The sequence below is a fragment of the Saccopteryx leptura genome, chromosome 9 (assembly GCF_036850995.1).
Source record: "Saccopteryx leptura isolate mSacLep1 chromosome 9, mSacLep1_pri_phased_curated, whole genome shotgun sequence".
NCBI lineage: Eukaryota > Metazoa > Chordata > Mammalia > Chiroptera > Emballonuridae > Saccopteryx > Saccopteryx leptura.
The window spans coordinates 32,291,501-32,308,990 of record NC_089511.1 but is presented as its reverse complement, the minus strand read 5'-3'; the positions used below and the strand labels follow the sequence as shown (position 1 = coordinate 32,308,990).

At 41.8% G+C, this 17,490-nt stretch overlaps 1 protein-coding gene across 1 annotated transcript in view; it reads right to left on the bottom strand.

The window, feature by feature from the left end:
* Positions 1 to 17,490, bottom strand: part of CDH13 (cadherin 13) — a 1,120,140-nt gene that overhangs the window by 610,595 nt on the left and 492,055 nt on the right. Inside the window, exon 4 of the mRNA XM_066348214.1 lies at positions 12,536 to 12,652. Within this exon, the coding sequence (XP_066204311.1) occupies positions 12,536 to 12,652 (117 nt within the window). The remainder of the gene's footprint in view (positions 1 to 12,535; positions 12,653 to 17,490) is intronic.

Sequence of the window (17,490 nt, the reverse complement as noted above, 5' to 3'; positions counted from 1 at the left end):
CCTTACACAAAGGAAACAAAAGAAACAGTTAAACAAATGAGATTACATTAAACTAAAAAGTTTTTTGCACAGCCAAGGAAACCATCAACAAAATGAAAAGTCAATCCAATGAATGGAAGAACTTATCTGCCAATGATACATCTGATAAGGGGTTGATATCCAAAATTTATAAAGATGTTGTTATACAATGCAACACCAAAAAATCCCCAAAAATCCAATTTAAAAAATAAGTAAAGGACCTGAATTTACACTTCTCCAAAGAGGACATACAGATGGAGAATGGATATATAAAAAGATGCCAACTGTCACTAATCATCAAAGAAATGCAAATTAAAACTACAATGATATATCACTTCATACCTCTGAGAATAGCTATCACCAATAAATCAACAAACAAGTGCTGGTGCGGATGTGGAGAGAAGGGAACCCTCATTGGTGGGGGTCAGTGTACTGTTGGTGGGAATACAGACTGGTGCAGCCACTGTGGAAAGCAGTATGGAGTTTCCTCAAAAAATTAAAAATGGAACTGCCTTATGATCCAGCAATTCCACTTCTGGGAATATGTCTGAAGAAATTCAAAAGGATTCAAAAGGATATATGTACCCCTATGTTCATTACAGCATTATTTATAATAGCCAAGATTTGGAAGAAGCCTAAGTACCCATCAATAAATGAGTGGATAAAAAAAGCTGTGGTATATTTACACAATGGACTACTACACTATATTGTGAACAGAAGGAAATCTTAGCTGTCAACGGCATGGGTGGACCTTAAGAGTATCATGCTAAGTGAAATAAGCCAGTTAGAGAAAGCCAAATATCATATTTCACTTATATGTGGAATCTAATGAACAAAATAAACCAACAAAATAGAAACAGACTCACAGAGAGAACAGACTGATAGCTGTCAGGCAGGAGTAGGGTTGGGGGACTGGATGAAAAAGGTAAAGCAATTAAGCAGAAAACAAAAAACAAAACAAAACAAACAAACAAAAAAGAAACACCTAACAAAACAAACAAAACCCTCATAGACACAGATAACAGCATGGTGATTCCCAGAGGGAAAGATGGGGGGACATAGAAGAGGGTCACGGGGGGATAAATGGTGATGGAAGGAGACTTGACTTTGTGTGGTGAACACACAATACAATATACAGATAATATATTATAGAGTTGTGCACCTGCACCCTATATAATTTATTAACCAATATCACCCCAATAAATGCAATTTAAAAAATTACAAAGAAATGTATTTAGAATGAATCTAAGACCAGAAGGCCAACAGTGAATACAGTTATATGCATTTCTGAGCTGGCAGAAAAAAAAAAATCTAATCCCCAGCATGGAAGGGTGAACTGAGATCCCTGGGCATGGATCAGGCAGGTTTGTGTTCACACCTGGGAAGACACAATGAAGGACCATCGGAAACTCTCATGTTCCCACAGGCCTGTTGCTGGTAGAAAATGAACCCATTCCCTAAGAGAATGGGTTCTACATAATGTGCAGGTAGATCTGTCTCCCCTGAGAGAAGTTTGCTCTTATTTCAAAGAAGGGCAAAGAGTAAACTTTGGAGACAAGGATAAAATACCTGCTTTCATTTCACAGATTTCCCAATCCACAGCTAAACCCTCGGTACAGATGGCTTTTTTTCAGCATCCTAGAAAGGCATAATATTCCCAGCTAAGGGGGACCCTTCCTCTAATTCCTTCCATCTCCACCCTACGCTCATACACTCACCCACAGATGCTACCCCTTCTCCCAGACAATAGAGCTCCACCGTGTCTTCTCTCCAGGCCCCTGCCTCTCCCATGCCCAGGTGCCCTCCATCATCATCTCAATCGCCCCTGCTCCTGGTTTTCACAATTTTCAGGTATTAATCACTGCAACCAGACTAATTTTCCTAAAATGCTAATCTGGTCATGTTATTCCCCAATTTATAACCCTCTGTCACCTGTAGAATAAGGTGCAACTCACCAAAGTAGTTTTTACGGTTATTCATCTTTAGCCTTTGGCTATTTCTCTAATGTTATTCGTGAGTTTTTCTTACATCACAGCTATATTCAATTATTCTCAGTTCCTGAGACACACAATCCTCTTTCTTGCCTCTAGAAGTTGGATCATGTTCTTCCCACTGCTTGGAGAATTCTCTGTCCACCCTCCTACCTTCACATTGCCTACCTCTACCCATCAACTGGCAGGAGTCCTCCTGGGAATGACTTCCTTGGTCTTCTCAACGTCTCCATGTGCCCACAGTTCCCTGTTATAGTGCTTACCTACCACTTACCAGTCTGTGTCTCCCACAGACTGGATGTCCTGGCACAGAATAGCTGCTTGATAGATATCCCTGCATAAGTAAATAAATGAGACCCAATTTTTCAGCCTAGGAAGAATGTTTTCTTGCCCAGTGGCCTAAGTTGAGGCTCTTTCTTCATCTGATTCAAACCATGCAATGCAATAGGAATCACCAGCATTTCCAATGACACACCCATAAATGGGAACATATAGACTTGCAACAAAGGGCCTCGTGTCCTCCATCCCCCCATTACTCCTACAGAGACAGGCCAGATGCCTGGGGGCAGTGTTCCCAGTGGCCCGGTGCTACATCAAAGTTTCACTCATGTATGACCCCTTTGGAATCCAGGGTTAGTTCCAAGCTAGAAAAAGAAATAAAGGTGGGTTCTTTACTCACTCCTTCTTCTCTTCAGAAAACCCTTTAGTGTCTTCTTTCTGTCTCTATCCAGTTTCTGCCTCGATCCTCTTCAAAACTAAGGCTGAAAGTCTGACCACAAAAGGGCCAATCCCTTCCCCGTGCTCCCCTGCACCCCGCACCTTCACAGCCCTTATTGACTGAGTCAGCTGTGGCCTCCTTGCTGAGACAAATCAGCAGTGATATCTCTTAATTACACCAAAGTTGGCCTTTTCTGCTTCCACTTTTGTTCCTTGTGGCTCCTTTTGAACAGGGTTGTCAGCAGAGACACCAACAAAGAATGTGATGGATGAAGCAAGACAGTGGCTTCCCTTGCCTGGTGAAGAAAGCCTTTTTCTGCTGTCAACACGTGGTCTACTTGTTAAACTGAGACATGACCTCTGGCCTTGACTCAATGCACAAACACGCACATCATATAAATGTTTATGAGGTTAACCTCATTTCTCCATGCTTCACAGAGAATTTTATGTCTCCCTTCATTTTTTTCCAGGTAGAATCAGGACTGTTGTCACTGAATTTGTCATCCCCAGGAGACTAACTCAAAGGGTTTTTGTGCAAAGGGGGACAGATGTGGCAGAGCTGAAAAAGCAAAGGTGTAAAGTCTGCTTCTAATTTGCACTTGGCTGTGTGACAAGTTACTTAATGTGATGCAAGGTGCAGAGTAGTCAAAAAAGGACCCCTGAAGCTCACTCTGGACAAGAAACTGGCTAAAAACTGGCATGAATGGGTGGCTAGGTAACTGGAGTTTCCACTCAAGCATTGCTCCCCATGAGGCCAATGTATCCTTGACACCAACCAGCATCATATTCCATGGGCCCCAAGGTCAGTGGTATGCTGGAGTCAGATCCTACTACCCATTGTTAAATGTTCAATAACTTTGCAAATCAGTAGCTTGACATTGGCCACTGTGGGAGTATTTATATCAAAGAAAGTGATAGACACTACAAGTCAGGACTCTCCTTGCCCCTAAGAGCCAGGTTCCCATCATACTCCTGCCCAAGGCATCTGTTTTGAGCACCTCAAATCTCAAACAGCTCCTACAAATCTGGGCACCTACACTTAGGCTGCCAGACACTCCAGGAGTTTGATTATTCATCCACAGACAAGGCTGTATTTGAGACAACTAAGGAGGATGAACCATGGGAGTAGAATGCCTCTCTTGGCAAACTTACGATGTGTTCAGCTGTCTGCCCAGTCCCTAGTATGCCTGTCTGTGCAATGATGAGAAATGGGGAGCAGTGCTTCTAATTTTTAGCTGACACTTTGCTTATATGCATCTTTCTTTCCAATAAAGCCTATTCCTTAACGCATGTAATGTACTATTTTGAAATCCATTTGGAGTCCCAGTGTATGACAGGTGGCAATGCAAAAGGAACTCAACTTACACAACAACTCAATTTGTATCACAAGTAGGCCATCTTGCACAGTGCCCTAGCCTTCGTTTTAGCAATAGTACAGTGGGAATATATTATTGGTTTCTGAGACTATGTGTACTAGTCAAATGACAACTCACGTGAGCACACTATGCAAACAACAAAGACCCATGGAAACTAAACATTCACGTATGTTATGGTGCAGAGATCTTTGATTTGAAGAGTTCTTGTTTTCATATCAGCATTGCCACTCTCTTGGGGAAGTTGCTTAATTTCTCTCAATTTCAGGTTTCCTATTTGAGAAATGGGTGTAAGAACTTTACTGGGTTGTTGTAAGAACTGAACAGAACAGTAGAGATAGCCATGTTTGGAAAGGATCCTATCTCTCTTTAGATGTTGAAGGTTTTAGTTGAATTTGAGAATTCTTTAACTCTCTTACTTCAAGGGTGCTACTTCAAGCTGAAACGCCAAGTCTTTTAATGTTAACAAATAATTAAATATAAATTCAGTCTGGGGCTAAATACATATAATAATAAAGCCTTGGGAAACTTTCAAATTGAAAACTGAAAGGGTGATAAACTCAGGGCTAAAAATATTGCTTCCTCCATAGACTCAGATGCCTTTACTTGCTAGATATATATCCTGGAGGTCAGTTTTGCATATATATGTATTTGGTAAAGAACCAAAACAACTCAATTTTGTTTTATTCTTAATTAAACTTTGTGAAAAAAGGGCAACACTTGCTAATGATGAATATAAGCTTTTATTAGACTTAGTCAAGATGGGTTAGAATTCATTCTGTTCCATTATGAATAAAAATAGAAGTTGTGATTTTTTAATTTAAGGAGATTTATAATATCATTGTATGTGTTAGAAAATCCAGAAATATAGGAGCTTGATTTCTTTCTTTCCCTCTGTCTCTCCTTCATTCTCTTTCTCTCTCCTCTCTCTCTCCACACATACGCACACACACACACACACACATGCACGCACACACATGTGTGCACAAACACACACAAAATCCATCAACATTAAACTCAGCACAGTCTGCTAAGGATATTTCTATGACCTGACCTAATAGTTGCCTGCCAAGCAATTTATCTGGTAGCCCCACTGCCATTGTGGAAAATTAAAATTTACAGAAAACATCTAGGCTGATCATATGATGGTCTGTTAATTTCATTTTAATAAAAAATCAGGCTATGATCACTTTAATTAATCAGTAACCAGTGAATGCCTTATCCAACCGGCCATAGGCCTGGTTAGAATTCCAGTCAAAGAATATTTGAGCCCTATTGTGTGTTAGGCACTGTACTGAATCGTTATACTTGATGAATTATAGTTCATGGAAGGATAAGAAAAATATATAAAAAAACCCCCTAAATTGCTGCTCAAAACGTGTCATGTCATCAAAGAAATATAAACATGTATAAAAGAGATAAAACAAAAATTCCACAGTGGAGACTATCAGAAGTAAGCTCTGGCACAGCACTGCCCAAGAGAAATATAATGCAAATGACATAATTTTTCATTTTATGTTGGCTATATTAAAGAAAAAGGAAAAAAGAAACACATGAGATTAATATTAATTATGCCAACATATACAAAGTATTTTTATTTCAACATGACATCTATATAAGAATTATTAATGAGATATTTTTCATATTTTTGCTTTACTAAATTTTTGAAATCCTGTATATATATTAATCACACTTACACCTCAATTTGGACATTATATTTTCAGCAAAAATATTTGATCTGTATTTAGATTAGAATTTACAGTTGAAAAGTTAGATTCAGCCTGACCTGTGGTGGCGCAGTGGATAAAGCGTTGACCTGGAAATGCTGAGGTCGCCAGTTCGAAACCCTGGGCTTGCCTGGTCAAGGCACATATGGGAGTTGATGCTTCCAGCTCCTCCCCCCTTCTCTATCTCTTGCTCCTTGCTCTCTCTCTCTCTCTCCCTCTTTCTATCCTCTCTAAAAATGAATAAATAATAATAAAAAAAAGTTAGATTCATGCTCTAAGTTGTTCCAATAATTGGATCAAGTAATAGTTTAAGTTAAATTTAAATTAGAGGAAGTTAAATAAAAGTGTATAAATCTAGTTTCTCATTGCACTAGCCCCAATTCACATGCTCACTAGCCACCTGCAGTAGTTAGTGGCTACCATACTGAGCACTGTAGACATGGAACTTCCGTCAATGATACAAATGGCCAGCCTTGGAATGTCAATAGGGCAACCCCTGCGGATTGAGTAGGAAGAGGGCATGCCCAGAGAAGAGGGAAAAGTTCAAAATCATGGAAATAGGAAAGGCATATGTACCATTTGGGTTGCTGAATGCAGAAATATATGCTGCTGTTCATCTCTCAAATGTTGAGCTTCTGGATGTTAGATTCCCTGTATTCAAATTTTTCTCCTGCACACTAGCTAGCCAATGGTAAGTTTTAGTTATTGAATGAAACTGCTAATTGTTTTAAAAGGGGGCACTTATACAGATGTAACTTTCTCAGAAGAGGCATGTAGTTAGATTTGAATAGGAGCTATGAAGCAATGGGTTTTAAAAGAGGTGGAGGGTTGTGGTGATTCCACAAAACAAACCAGGCAAAAGAATGGAGCAAAAGTTTGGCCTGCATTTCTGTAGCAGGGTGGGGTGGAGCAGTGCTGAGGATCATGAGTTGATTTCTGGGGGGCTTCTGGGGGTACAGCTTGTCTCCCCCTGCAAATGATTAGTAGCTAGAGTAAAACAAGTTTAATTCTTATACCATTAGATGCCTTAGCACCTATTTGCATAAGTGGGTATAAATGAGAGGTATGCAGTACTTGGATGTGGGGAGACCTGTAATAAACATATATCCTGAAGTCTGAGGAATAGTTAGCAACTGCCATAAATCACCCTTATGTATGACTGACATTCATGACACCATCAAAGCCGAGTCCTGGTTGAGTGGTTTTCATGACTTGGTCTAATGTTGATTCTTGATCTATGTTGATTCTTTACAAAGAGCACATGGTCCAATTACATATTTCTTCCATTCTGCGTTAAAGATGTCCTTCTAAAGACCCATTCTACCAATTTATAGGGGATATAAAAAAAGGATTTTCAGTAAAATGTACTTTCATTGGTTTTGATGAAAAGGGTTTGTGATGAAAGTAGAATCTCTAATAAGCATTTCATAAATGACTTGTCTTTCAAACTTGATATAAAACAGAATAAAATACGTCTCCCAAGACCTTCTTGCTTCCTCACAGATTTAAAGTCCCCCTGCTCTCAATCAATCGGGTCCAAGAACTCAAAATTCTCTAAAGATGCAATCAAATATTTATCAGTGAAAGTTGGTAAAACTGAGAAATTATTTATAGCTCAAATTTTAAGACAGTCACAGTGTGAAGGGGGAACAAAAAGTGTGGGCTGGGAGTGACCCACTTCTCGCCAGGGCACACACTCCAGCTCCTCCCTGCTGTCTGGGAAGGAAATCACAGGTTTGAGGAAGTATGTGCATGACGGGGTGTTTATCTTCTTTTCAGAAACATTCAGAGAGAAGATGGAAAAGCAACCCCCAAATTCTAGTAATTTAGCTACTAACCAACCAATTTATTTGGCAGATAGATGAATTATGCATCTGACTGTGTCTAATTCCTACAGCTGCCTGCATAGCCTTTCTGTGAATATACAGTTCTACACGGTGCTACCCTTCACTGGGAAAACCCCCCACCAAGGGCCGATTCCCCACAGCACCTTGCTTTTGATTCTTTACCTTTTTTTTTTTTTTTTTTTTTAGCAAAGGGCCTACTTTATTTAAAGGAATTCAGGTTGTGTTAAAACATGACCAAAAGACAAAAGGAAAGAAACAGATACTTAGTTTCCATTCATTCTCTTGTCTTAAAGTAGGAAACAAAAAAAGCACTTTTGTGCCAGCATGCCAACTCTTGTGTTGTTTATGATAATTTTATATTTAGCTAAACTTAATTTTTTCCAGCATTGTATGATGAAACTCCTAAACCTGCAGGAAAGTAGAAAGAAGTTGACAGTGGCCCACCATTCTCCCATCACCTAGATTCTACCTGTAACAATTTACTACACCTGGTTTTTAATGGGCTTTATTGGAATTATACTTGTTTTATCATACATCTATTCATTGATCCATTCATTACCCTTCAGCCCAAATTATTCTTTGGTGTGTTTCAAAGAACTAAGCTTAACTTGAATGCTGTTCTAAGAGAACAGTTGTCAGCACGGACACTTCATTGCAAGGAAGAGAACTCTCAGGCTGCACTCTGCAGCCCCGAGCAAACTGGTTGAGAATACAGACTGAGCTCTCACAGGGCTGTCACAAAGCTGGTCTCTGCTGTGTGGGGACTGTGCGACTTCAGACAGTTTTCTCCCGCCCCCAGAGCTTCAGTACTCTCATTTGGCATTTTGGAAGATAATCTCCACGGGGTTGCTATTACGAGAATTCAACATAATAGATGAAAAATGCTTACGATTTACAGTACTGGACAAATAAGGAATTTGCGATGATTTTCTCTGCTCTGTAATCTTAGGAGATCAAGGGCTCTGTCTGTTTCCCTTTGTCATTAAATCCCCAGCCTCTAGCACAGAGCCTTGTAAATAGCAGATACGAAATGTATGCTTGTTGACATGAATTAGGTTGAATTTCAGAGATTTTCCCTCCTGGGACGCAGCAAGTACTCATTAATGGATAGAAGCAAGTATAGTTGGCCTCAAAGCCATGAGACGCAATAAAGGCACTTCAGGAAACAGGGTGGGAGCAGAGGGTAAGACAAAGAGAAAACCTAGCTTGCAAAGAAAAAGTTTTGACATCGAGTTTAATGATATGGAGCAGAAGTGCCCCGTCGGGTCCTCGAACCTCACCTTTGCAGGGCCCGCCACAGACATCCAGCTGCCAGACGGCTTGTTGCCTGTAGGCTCTCCCTCCCCCCCCCCCCACCCCCGGGCCCCAGAAAGCTGTTGTGCCTGTGTACAGAGCACAGGGCAGGTGGAAGGCACTGAGACTTCACACCTCTCGGGCTGGTCCTCAACCAACAACTGGTGGGCTGGTGTATATCTATATACCCCAGGCTCCTTCCCTGTGGAGTGGATCACCCTGACCGTGAGCTTTACACCATTTCCTAGTGTTTCGCCATGGATTAGAATCTGGTCCTTCAGAGTGGTCGCTGTCTTGATAAACAGGCTTCCCAAGTGGCTGCTTCCCTTCCCTGTCTCCCTGCATCACTCCCTTACCAGTGTTCTCTCTGTGTGCTAAGTAAACTACCTGCATTTGAAATCTTGTCTCAAAACACTCAACGTAAAGCATCCTTATACTTTTGTAACCCCGGAATCTCTTCACATGGCATTCTAGACTGAAGTCTGATTTAGAGCTGCCCTGGTTCAGGCAGTTTGGGTGGGTGGGGCTAACATGTGGAGGCCTGAGTATCCCCTCCTTGGTCTCCCTCCCCTTTTCCCTTCCTCCCCTGCACTCGCGGAAGACACCGAGAAGCTCACACAGTTCTGCGGAGCAATGCTTGTCCGCTACTGATGGAGCTGACGATGATAAAAGATATAAAGAAAAGAATAAGATGAATGAATAAAAGCAAGAAAGCACAAAAAGAAAAATATGTTCCTTCAAAGGCATAAAGAGCGGGGAAAAATGAGTAGTTTTTGACAGCAGTACAGTTATTCTACAAAAACCATCTGGAGTTTTGGGAAGCTTTCACACATTACAATGATACTAGACTATCACATTTAGAAAAACAATTGCCTTGTAGAGAATCCAGCTTGAGAGCCCATGTGGGCAGTACATGCAGCACCAAGGAGAGATGGATTTTCAGCTTGGAAACAAAATTCTGTTAAGAAACAATGCCAAAAGACGACCTCTAGTAAGCTGTGCACTTATTGACCCTCCAATACATCTCAAGGAAAGAGGCTTACAGAAATTATTCAGATAATCTCAGGGAGATGAACGTGGGCAAGAAGGAAGCTTTAAGATATTCACATAATTTACTGTTCGGATCTGGACATTTGAAGAGAGAAGGTGGTGCTAATAGTAATTCTGCCAGGACAACCAATTTTTCAAGCAACTGAGATATACGATCACCCTTGTTATAAGCTAATTAAGGGACCTGAAACTCCAATATTGCAAGTATGATCTATTAGTGGTAGACAGGAGAAGAGAAGATACTTCAGGTCAGACCTCCATAAAATGAGTGAGCAGCAGAACCACCTGACAGGCCTGCCCAGACGGATTCCTGGCCTCCTGACAAGAGTTTCTGGCTCAGTGGTTCTGAGTGGGACCCGAGAATATGCATTTCCAGTGTGTGGCCAGGTGATATGGCTGCTGTTGGTTCATAGCCTTGAAGTAGAACCAGTTTAGATCAGTGGTTTTCAGTCGTGGCTGCACATCAGAATTACATGAGATCTTTTAAAAATAAAAAAGAGTGATACTTGGTCCTCAGTCCCTGACCAACTGACTCAATTTCTGCGGGCGGCGAATGGCATCCATACTGTAACTGCGGGAGGTGAGTGGGATGTGCAGTGACGGCTGAGAACAGCAGGCTTAAAGAACAGGATACAGCTTGTGTCTTGGAAACTGTCTTGGGGCAAAGCCTTGTAGACATGAAGCCTCTGGTCCCTTGGCAACTGCCATTCTTGGTTTCAGGAAAAATGACACAAAATCATCATAGTGGCTAGGGCTGTCCCAGGGGCAGGGCTCCTCAGCCCCACCTGTGTTCACTGGGAACAGCTCTGCTTCCCTTTGCATCATAGCCTGCACCCCTGGCAAGGTTTTGCTTAAAGAAATACACCTGGCACAGTGGTAGTTTAAAATTGTAAATATGGTGATAATGAGGACATTGGATAATCAGTGCTTCTCATTTCTAATAGAAGCAAGGTTCTAATAGTCCCAGTCACCCTCGCATCTCCTCAGGATCACCATGAAAGCCTCTCCTTAGCCCATCGCTTTGTGTTCCTGGTCCCTACCACTCAACTTTGCTCCCACAAATCATTCCAGACAGGGCAGCCAGAAGGATCTTTCGAAACACACACACACACACACACACATGGAAGAGTTTGCAGTGGTTTCTTACTGCAAGGACGATAAAATCCCTACATCTTGGCATGACCTGCAGAATTTCAATTCTTACCTCCCTTCTTGGCTCACTGCACTGTAGCCAACCAGGCACTGTGCTCTGAAAGTACACTCTACTCTTTCCCATCTCCGGGCCTTTTCGCATATAGTTCTCTCTGCCAAGAATGCAGTTCACCCAGACCTCCCCAAGGCGTCCCTTTCTTGTCCTTCCAGTCTCCACTCAAATGTCGGTCACTCCGCCTGGCCTTTCCCAGTGACTGTGTGGAGATTCCTTCCTTCCCCTACTCCCTGGTCCTGCCATTTACTCTTTTTTCACATCACCCCGTTTCTGTGTTTCCCAGCCCTTGTCGTCCTCTGCAGTTACTTCTTGTTTATATATTCACTCATTGAAGTATCAGTCTCCTCGCCAGGATGCACGCTCTGCCACTACAGGGGTTTGCACGCTTGTCCACATCTTGGGAGTCCAGCATATAACAGGTGCTCCTTATTTATCTAATGAATGAATAAATAGGCCAATAGTCCCACTCCTCGAGGTCATCCATCCAAATCCAACTAAGCACTACTGTTCAAATTTCAAGTTCATCAAAAGATACGAACTGGTGAAAATTTGATTCTCCGGGCTGCCTCCTCTCTGGGGGGAGACTGTTGACCAGGCAGCCTCAGGATTTCTGTCGGTCTAACAGTGACTGTTTCTTCCTGGGAAAGCTGTGGCTTTGATTCATGCACCAGTGCTTTCTAGATCTGGTTAGCATGATTTAGCTTCTTTGATCCGGTTCTTTTGATCTTAGTTTTTAGAAAGCTGCCCCAGTGCTGCTCCTGGAGTAACACATCTGGAAACTAGGATCTATCAGGGGTCCCCAAACTTTTTACACAGGGGGCCAGTTCACTGCCCCTCAGACTGTTGGAGGGACATACAGTGCTCCTCTCACTGACCACCAATGAAAGAGGTGGCCCTTCCAGAAGTGTGGCGGGGGGCCAGATAAATGGTCTCAGGGGGCCGTAGTTTGGGGATGCGTGAGATTCTAAATTAAAAGACCACATATCATCGTACTGCTACAGTAAGGCACCTGGACAGCTGCCTCGACATCCTCTATAGCAGCGATGAGTCTGTTTCTTAACCAACAGCATCCTTCTGACACAACTTCAGTATCATTATCTACCATGCAGATCTCCAAATCATGATATTCAAAGCTGTTATTTGCAAATTCCCTTTTTGTTGTTGTACAATCAGCTTTTGATTTTTTTTAATTTGTGCAAAATATTTTGCCCATTTATCACAGAGAGCTGGTCACTGAGATCGTCAGCTTGCCTCATGTATGCTCCTCTCTTAATTAAAACATGTGTTTGTCATTTGTCTTTGTCTGACTTACCTTGCCAACATCTCTTGGGAAAGGTTGTCTCTGGTTCTCTGGAATTAAAATGGGAGATACCACAATGGACCTCTTTTGTCTTGGGACAGGAGAAGTTCTTGCAAATTTAAATATATCCTAAAAGAGAAAAAAAACAAAAATCAACTGACGCCAAGAAGAGGATGTATCGGTCTGTTCTGAGATGTGGCTCCTTGCCGGTGAACACATACAGCTGTTGGGGCCCTAAATTTTATTCTATCAAACCTCAGTAGCATTAGCAAGTACATCCTTAAACTTGTATTAAAGCTGACATTGTGATTCACAATGACTGTCATTAAGCTATTTAATCTCCTTTCCTGAATCATCTGTGCACATGGCAGTCTTTATTTATACATCTTTTAGTACTCTGTATCTCCTCTCTGCTTTTTTTTTTTTTTTTTTTTTTCCATTTTTCTGAAGCTGGAAACAGGGAGAGACAGTCAGACAGACTCCCGCATGCGCCCGACCGGGATCCACCCGGCACGCCCACCAGGGGCGGTGCTCTGCCCCCCAGGGGGCGATGCTCTGCCCATCCTGGGCGTCGCCATATTGCGACCAGAGCCACTCTAGCGCCTGAGGCAGAGGCCACAGAGCCATGCCCAGCGCCCGGGCCATCTTTGCTCCAATGGAGCCTCGGCTGCGGGAGGGGAAGAGAGAGACAGAGAGGAAAGCGCGGCGGAGGGGTGGAGAAGCAAATGGGCGCTTCTCCTGTGTGCCCTGGCCGGGAATCGAACCCGGGTCCTCCGCACGCTAGGCCGACGCTCTACCGCTGAGCCAACCGGCCAGGGCTCCTCTCTGCTTTTTATCTGCCTAGTGAGAAAGTCACACACCTGGTCGCAAGCCCATAGAACCTGCCAGGTATAGCAGTGACTCTCCCCGTGGCTAACTGCAAGGTCCTGACACAGATGTTTGCGGATGAGGTGCCATCACAAAGTTCCAGGCTGTCAAGCATTCTGGACACTTGTCGCCACTGTTTTTTAAGGACCATTTGTTCATATTATCAGTGGGAGGACTGTTGTGATGAACTCCCCGTGCTGTGTGCCCCAAACTTCAGTCATTGGAACAGCGTTGTCAGGATGTCTGCCCACCTGCTAATGAAATAAATGTGTGCAAAAACCCCTTTATGTCAATATTTTAAATAAAGTACCAGTATTGATTTTTTACAAAATGTAGAAAAACGTGAAAATAAACATACTGGAGACCAAATGATGCTACTAAATTTGAGCTAGGAGCTCCAGGGGGGGAAAGCTCCTTATTTTAAAAGGGAAATAGGCAAGGGCTAGAGGGGTGTCCGTGGTGTTAGCACCAAGCTGAGACTCTCCTGACCCGATCAGAGGACTGAGCAAGAACTGGAAATAGAATAGCATCTTCAGTATGTACACCAATCTCATTCAATGCCACATATTCACTAAAATTCTCACATGTATCATCAAAACTAAGCATCTCAATCTTTGAACAACTGGTTCCTATCAAACTCATGTGTCAAATGATATTTAAATATCATCATTGACACATGTCCCATAAAAGTATGTGTATGTATACACATATACAATATAACATGTACACATACACTTATGTATACACATATACAAACATATACCTATATACACATATCTATCATAGCTTTGAATGAAAACCTACATTAAAAAAGTCAAACCAAAAATAAGATCAGCTAAGATTATGGAAGTTTCTATAAATAACCTTTTTCTTGATTTTGCCGGGACTGTAAACTGACGGTAGTCTGGTGGTAGGCAGGCGGGCACTATTTATCTGTTGAGACCCTCACAAATGCACATACACTTCACTGTAATTTTACTCCTAGGAACACATACAAATATTAAATCCAAAAAAGGAATAAAACTGTATGCGGGAAGATGTTCAGTGAGACATCACTTACAAAGGGCAAAATAGCAAACAACCTAAATGTACGACCACAGGACTTGGGTTCATGAGAGGGAGATTCTCTTAAGCACTTTCCAGTAAGCCAGTGTGAAGACCATGTCTTTACCACAGTATCATCATTTGACTGCAGCCACAATCACCACCACACAGTACTACATATAATAGTCGTCATTTATTAAGTGTGTTGGGCAATGTGCTAGGTAGGCACTTTACATGTGTCTGTTTTAATACGTGCAATACACTTCCCACATAAACCTTAGCATTCCTAAACCACTGAAGAACATCAAGTTTGGAGTGGTTATATTAGTTGCTCCAACTCACCTGGCTAGAGAGGGAGTATATGAAATAAAATATGTAGGAAAATATAGAATACCATATTGGACACCTTCTATTTTATATAAACTATATTGCACATTGAAAAGAATATTCCAAATCTCAGTGAATGAGCCTAAATAAAACACTGTTTGGAAGATCAAAGTGTTAATATTCAAGCAAATATAGAAAACTAGACTGTGTATATGCGAAAGACAGTGAGAATAAAGAGTAAGAAGGGTTAAAACAATAACAATAACTCTACTAACAATAATGTATACAACCCAACCTAACCAAGCCAAAAACAGCATAGAGAATATGGCACAGACAATGGGAAGACAATGAAAAAACAGGGGGTTATATTCATAAACACTGACATGTAGTATCTATGAAGAAAGATTCTGTTGCATTATTAGAGGATGGAAAAAGAAAAGAAAATATATAACATATGTTTAACCCTTTGAGTAGTGAGGTTTTTTTTCATGCTTGCTGACCCCCAGGCGTGAGCTTTTTTTCAAAAAGTGAAATTAGTTCCAGTTACAGTTTTATTAACTTAAAATCATGTTTGTTTAATAACTAATTTATGGAAACAAGAAGAACATACATTTGCTCTTTTTAAATGTTGCCTTACACATGTACGATCATACTCTGGATGGTCAGTAAGCACAAGGATGTATGTGAATGTTCGTACTATTCAAAGGGTTAATATATGACACTCATTTACAATGAAAAAATCTTGATGCCCAGATGTGAGAATGTCTGAGGGAGGAAGCGCTTTGAAAAATACAAATATTAGGGATTGGTTACTCAGCTCTGTAACAGAGCAACATAGGTTTTAGTTCATTATGACAATACAGGAGGTCCTTGGGTTATGACAGTCTCAACATACAATGTTTTGAGTTTACTATGCTCACTCCCATAAACACTTTAAAATCTTGAGACATTGAGTGTTTCGACTTACACCGTTAGCACTGTACTTCTGAACGCCATAGGCGAACTAGTTTGGTTGTGCGTGGCAGAAGGATACTCAGAAACGCAGCATATGAGAGAGGGAGTTCATCCCCCATACATTTACCTATGCCATTTTGGTCTGTTAAAAGCGCAAGTGTTCCATTTGTATTGCTTTGTTTGGTGGCTTTTTGGCCATTATCCTGGCTCCTAAACAAAAGTCAGAGTCTTCAGATGGCAGTACTTCGAAGAAGAGGAAAGCCATCACAATGGAAGTGAAATTAGACATTGTAAAGAGATCGGAAAAAAGAGAATCAGTGACGAACATTGGTAGGCTTTAGCTGCTCTACTGTAGCAACAATTATCAAGGATAAAGACCATATCCTAGAGCATGTGGAGGGATCAGTCCCTATAAAATCGACTGTGATTACTAAACAGCCAAGTGGCATAATGATTGAGATGGAAAGATTGCTAGTTTTGTGGCTGGAAGACCAGCATCAGCTACATATACCAGTTAGTCTAATGTTGGTTCAGGACAAGGCTAAGCGATTGATTGTTTGAGCAATAAAAAGTGTAAAGGGGGGAGGAAGAGAAGAGCTTGTGGCTAGCAGGGGTTGGTTCATGCATTTCAAATCTTGTGCCAACTTTCATAAGCTTAAGGTGCAGGGTGAAGCTGTTAGTGGCGATGAGAAAGCAGCAAGCAAATTTCCTAATAGGTTGGCTGAATTAACTAAAGAAGGGGGATACTGTGCTGGACAAGTGTTTAATGTTGACAAGACAGGCCTTTTTTGGAAGTGTATGCCTAACAGGACCTACATCGCCAAGGAGGAGAAGACAGCACCAGGCCACAAAGCTGGCAAGGAGAGACTGACTTTGCTTCTTGGGGGAATGCTGCAGGTGACTTCAAACTCAAGCCTCTATTGGTGTACCAGGCAGAGAATCCAAGGGCACTACAGGTCATTTGGAAGGGTCAACTGCCTGTCATCGGGAGGTCTAACAAGAAGGCATGGGTGATGCTTAGATTTTTGAGGAGTGATTTTCCAGCCATTCTGTGCCAGCAGTGAACGATTATTGTATTAGCAAGCAGCTACCTTCTAACGTATTGCTAAGTGCTGGACAATGCCACTGGTCACCCTGCTCACTTGAGTGACTTTAACTCTAATGCCAAGGTGGTTTACCTTCCACCTAATACCACTGCCCTTTTACAGCCCATGGACCAAGGTGTCATTGCCTCTTTCAAGGCCTACCACCTCCATAGGACATTTGCTATGGTCCTTAATGTAACTGAGAAGGACAAGAACTTGACACTCAAAGACTTTTGGAAGTCTTATAACATTTACAATGCTACACAAAACATTGTTTTTGCCTGGGATGAAGTGAGACAAACACACTTAAATGGTGTATGGAGAAAAACTATGTACCCAGTTTGTGTATGACTTCCATGGCTTTGAGGAGTCAGTGGAGGCTGTAACAGAGAAGGTTGTTGCCATGGGTAAACAGCTTCATTCGGAGATGGAGGCTGAGGAAGTCACAGAGCTACTGGCATCACATGGAGAGGAGCTGTCTGCTGGGGACCTCATTCAGCTGGAGAAGCAGCTGATTGAAGAAGAAGGGAGAGAAATCCCAGCGACCAAGAGATTTACTACCAAGAGTTTGGCAGAAGGTTTTTCTATGGTAGAGGATGGATTGGCAAAATTTCAGTCTGAGGACCCCAGTGATGACAGGTTCCATAAGGTCTGCAGAGCTGTTTGGATGCCTTGCAATGAATGCTATAG